This window comes from Seriola dumerili, unplaced genomic scaffold (genome assembly GCF_002260705.1).
Source record: "Seriola dumerili isolate Sdu_G_001 unplaced genomic scaffold, Sdu_1.0 BDQW01000011.1, whole genome shotgun sequence".
Taxonomy (NCBI): Eukaryota; Metazoa; Chordata; class Actinopteri; order Carangiformes; family Carangidae; genus Seriola; species Seriola dumerili.
In genome coordinates, this window is record NW_019174266.1 from 4,383,893 (window position 1) to 4,386,236 (window position 2,344).

At 38.2% G+C, this 2,344-nt stretch overlaps 1 protein-coding gene across 1 annotated transcript; it reads left to right on the forward strand.

Annotated features, from left to right (window-relative positions):
* Positions 1-312: 312 nt before the first annotated feature.
* LOC111224883 (C-C motif chemokine 5-like) lies at positions 313-1,934 on the forward strand. Its single transcript, XM_022749576.1, has 3 exons — positions 313-495; positions 599-725; positions 1,485-1,934. The coding sequence occupies exons 1-3, from the start codon at positions 432-434 to the stop codon at positions 1,627-1,629; spliced, it is 336 nt and encodes a 111-aa protein (XP_022605297.1). The 5' UTR covers positions 313-431; the 3' UTR covers positions 1,630-1,934.
* The last annotated feature ends 410 nt before the right edge of the window (positions 1,935-2,344 follow it).

A 2,344-nucleotide genomic window follows, 5' to 3' on the forward strand; every position in this document is an offset into this window, starting at 1 on the left:
TTTCATTCTAAATAAAGACAAATGTCACCTGTGATGCAAAGACGCCAATTAGACAAACTGACTTGTACCAAAGTGTCTGGTTGCAGTTAAAAGTCTTCTTCTCTTATTGGCAGAAATGTCTTGAGAGCATCCACACCTAAAAAAAATCCCCCATTTTATTCTGTGTAGAGGTTTTTGCTGAATTATTTTACGGTATTAACTTCTCTTTTTTCTGTAGGACAGTGAACTAGTGTCAAATTAAAGAGGAAACAGAAGGGAAAGCACAAGCTGGTTCTTAGAATAGAAATCACTATGAATGAGACAGTACTGAGAGATGATGTATATAAAGGGGGCACAGAGCAAGTCTCCATCACAGATCAGACCAGATCAGCCCTGAAGATCAAAGTCTTTCATCCAAACAGAAGAAGAACATCTGTCTCTGTCGGGGAACCATGAAGACGCTGCTGACTCTCCTTTTTCTGACTCTGATCTGCTTCCTGCATCACACCTCTGCCAGTCAGTAACTCTGCTTGACGTCTCTGAGAGCTGTGAACCTGAACCACAGACTGTGTTCAGTCCGGTCTCAACATGTAATAAATGTGTCTTCATGTGTTTGCAGGTCCGCTCGCAACAGAGTTGATGCTAAAGGGAGGATGCTGTACAGGATTCAACCGAACAGCAGTTCCTAAGTCGAAGGTGAAACATGTGGGGATGACCCCAGATGACTGCACAAACAAAGCAGTTGTGTGAGTATATCCAGAAAGTGTACAGAACTGAACTTGTGCTGTTACTGCAATTATTTTTTGCATTTAAACACTTTTATAAAAGGAAGAGAAGCTTACAGTTTGTCTTGTTTCAATGCGTTTACTTAAGTAAATGGAGAAAGTGATGAACATAAGTTTTGCTTTCTTTGTGTTTTGAATTTCATTGGTCCAGATTGTACAGGTGTAAATCACATCCAGCCTCTGTTACGTGTCCTGTAACGTAGTATCACAGGATGAAAAGTAAAAGCTCAAGTAGAGCAGCAAAATTTTATTCCTTTTTTTTAATAATAATATGAATTGTGAAAGTGTCTGTGCTAGTGACAAACCTACAGAGAATTATCAGCTAAATCTGCAGCTTGCTTGAGCTCCGTGAAGCTTCACAGTGAGTTTCAGCTCATAGTTTATCTGTGGACAACAATTTTATTGTTCTGGTTCAGACTCACCGCTCTCATAGCATCAGCAAGCTCAGCAGGCAGGTTCAGAGAAACAGCTGTAAAAATCCACTGTCCACCACCAGACGGACACAGTTAGAGAGCAGCCGCTGAACATAGTGGAGCATTTAGCAGCTAAAGAGCCAGATGTTTCCCCGGTGGACACCAAGCAGAGGGGGAACACTGGACTTAGATTCATCAGGTGGAAACAAACACCACGCCAACATGAATCCTGCTTTGCATCAAAAATACTGTGATTGTGTTCTTGTGCTTCTAACACTGTCCAATATGTGTCATGTGTTTCTTACAGAGTCACAACAGTGTGCAATAAGAAGTTTTGTATTGATCCCAGCTGGACCTGGGCGCAGAATCTTTTGGAAGAGTTTAAGAAATCAACTGCCAGTTCTACATCACCAAGGGCCCCTTTCAACAGTTCCAGGTGTTTAAAGGGGTAGAAACAATGTGAGAATGATGTTCCTTTATGTGGAAATAACTATTAGATGTTATTCAAGTTCCTTTATTAATATAATGTTCATGTCTGTTATTCAACTTAATGATGATTACACAGAAAAGTTGCTGCCTGTAAATGGCATTGTGACTTTCAGTTCAAATGCAGCTTGAAAATGCTTTTTAGAATATTATAAGATTATAAAATGACAAGTAGCATTACTGTTCATTACTGTATTCATAGGAAGTCATATTTAAATACTCATGCATGTACAGTATGTATGTGAGAGTCTAATTTATTGGTTCTGATTAAAGTGTGTTTAAAATGTACAGTACTCCTCCATGAGGTACTGCACCTTTCTGAATAAAAGCTTTAGCCTTAATACTTGTTCTGTTTTTTTATTTATTTATTTTTTCCTGCTGTTTATTTTGGAGGCCATGAGTCAGGAGCCAAACTCCTTGTCAAGTACTGATGGAGACAGTGACACTCAGGGAGAAGGTTTTTTAATATTTATACCACAACTGAACGTACAGTGTATACATTCTGTGTTTTGTTTTTTATCCAAATTATTAATAATTATATTAATGTTGATATAGTTGCTGAGGTCCAAAATTAAAACTTGTTGAATGAAGGAATGAATGAAATGTACTAACTGTTCTCATGTTCAGTTTTAAGCTTTCATCAGTTAAAGCTCCATATTTTACACTTCCTGTTTTATTTGA

Excerpts from the sequence above, each read along its gene's own strand:
- LOC111224883 (XM_022749576.1), top strand. The coding sequence starts at position 432 with ATGAAGACGCTGCTGACTCTCCTTTTTCTGACTCTGATCTGCTTCCTG. Across the intron at positions 496-598 it reads CCTGCATCACACCTCTGCCA|GTCCGCTCGCAACAGAGTTG; the intron begins GTCAGTAACTCT and ends ATGTGTTTGCAG. Across the intron at positions 726-1,484 it reads TGCACAAACAAAGCAGTTGT|AGTCACAACAGTGTGCAATA; the intron begins GTGAGTATATCC and ends TGTTTCTTACAG.